This window comes from Rhinoderma darwinii, chromosome 1, assembly GCF_050947455.1.
Source record: "Rhinoderma darwinii isolate aRhiDar2 chromosome 1, aRhiDar2.hap1, whole genome shotgun sequence".
Classification (NCBI taxonomy): Eukaryota; Metazoa; Chordata; class Amphibia; order Anura; family Rhinodermatidae; genus Rhinoderma; species Rhinoderma darwinii.
Genome location: NC_134687.1, coordinates 417,295,153 through 417,297,102, shown reverse-complemented (window position 1 = coordinate 417,297,102; position 1,950 = coordinate 417,295,153). Strand labels below are relative to the sequence as shown.

Sequence of the window (1,950 nt, the reverse complement as noted above, 5' to 3'; positions counted from 1 at the left end):
AGGTTTACATGAACGATCACAATATGAACAGTTTGGAAAAAAGAATAATTTTTAACCTGTGTTCCCAGGGAATTAATATTAATCATAATTGTCTTGTTTTGGCGGTTTATCTTTTGGGGGAAAAAAATATTTACCTTTTTACATATAAGATTTTGCTTGATTTAACTGCTAAAGCCAATTGTCACTCAGCTACTATAACAACGGAGTCATACAGTGGGTGCAAGATATTTTATTTTTTTAGTCTATGATGACATCTGTGCTTATCAGTGGGATGTCAAGTGTATGTAATGCCAATAAATTAACAAAAAACATAATGCAGCATAATAATGATTCAGATATTTTATAAAATTAAGAGCTGAATTTCAACATTTCTGTAAGCTCTACTACAGAGTTGAATAGACTCCATGTGCCACGTCAGATGCCATATGTGGGAGATATTTTTCCCCAGAAACCACTATGAGCCTCGGTGTATAATCTGAGGCATACGGAAATACTGAAAAGCCTCATGCTATCGCTGCCCTATTACACCTCTATACAACACAAAACCGTAGTATGGCCACGTACATGTGGCTTAAAGTAAATGTCCACCCCTGAATCTCATTTTGTTTTTACGTTAAACATTCTGTGCTGGTTATTTCTTAATATATCTTTATAGCAGTCATACCTCTGTTTTTATGATACAAAGCACCAAATCTCCTGCATAGACATAAATTTAAAACATAACTTGCTATCTGCCTACAGCCACCACTAGGAGAAGTTTAGCATAATTGCATACTCTTATACAGAACATTGAATTCAATGATAAGTCAGTATGGAGTTAGCTCCCAAACCCCCTCCATTGGTAACTGTGGGCAGCCAACATGCTACCTTTAAATCCATGTCTATGCAGGATATTCTATATCCGAAAAATTGAGCTCTGACCGACATAAAAATATATTTAAAAATTAATCGACACAGAATTTTGTAGCTGAAAACAGCAGGATGATAAAAGGCTGAGATTCCATTTAAGGTTCAGAATTTTTTAAAACATAACATTTTGTTTAAAATCTCTCGAACTTCTTTATTCCTTAAACAGTATATCATCGGGTTGAGTAAGGGGGTTATTACTGTGTAGATGACAGATACCAGTTTGTTGTAATTAACAGACCTGGCCCTATTTGGCCTAGCATACATAAACAGGGTGGCTGTATAGAATGTAACAACTACTACCAAATGAGATGTACAAGTCGAAAAGGCCTTTTGCCTCCCACTGGAGGTTGGGATAGAAATAACAGTGTTTAGAATACAGCTGTAAGATACAAACGTTAGCAGTAATGGTACCAAAAGTATCAATAAGGCAAGTGCAAAATCGACAAGTTCAGCCAACTTCATATTTGTACAGGCAAGATTGAGTATAGGTGATATATCACAGTAGAAGTGATTTATGACATCTGAATTACAAAAAGTGACACGGGAAATGTAATAAACTTTAATTAATGATATAAGAAAGCCAGTGAACCATGATCCTAATGCCAGGAGGGCACAGAAATTTGAGTTCATGATGGTAACATAACGGAAGGGATTGCAGATTGCTACATAACGATCAAAAGCCATAACAGTCAGCAAAACACACTCAGTGCACACCAAGGCAATGAAGAAGTAGAGCTGTAACATACAACCAGTGAGGGAAATTTCTCTACTTTCAACTGCAAATATGGATAGTAGTTTTGGCACAGTGACCGTAACATACCATGTTTCTAAAAAGGAAAGGTGCCCTAGGAAATAGTACATTGGCTTGTGCAACTTGGAATTAGTGCAGATTAAAATTATGATGAGCAGGTTTTCCATAATGGTTAATAGATAAATAAATAAAAAAATCAAGAAGAGCAAAATTTGAACAGGCCGAGAAGTGGGGAATCCTAAAAGGACAAATGTGCTAATGCTTTTGGTTTCATTGGAATTGTATTCCAT

General features: G+C 35.8%; 1 protein-coding gene across 1 annotated transcript; it reads right to left on the bottom strand.

Moving 5' to 3' along the window:
* Positions 1 to 1,011: 1,011 nt before the first annotated feature.
* LOC142761161 (olfactory receptor 6B1-like) lies at positions 1,012 to 1,950 on the bottom strand. The gene has a single exon (XM_075864385.1). The coding sequence runs from the start codon at positions 1,948 to 1,950 to the stop codon at positions 1,012 to 1,014; it is 939 nt and encodes a 312-aa protein (XP_075720500.1).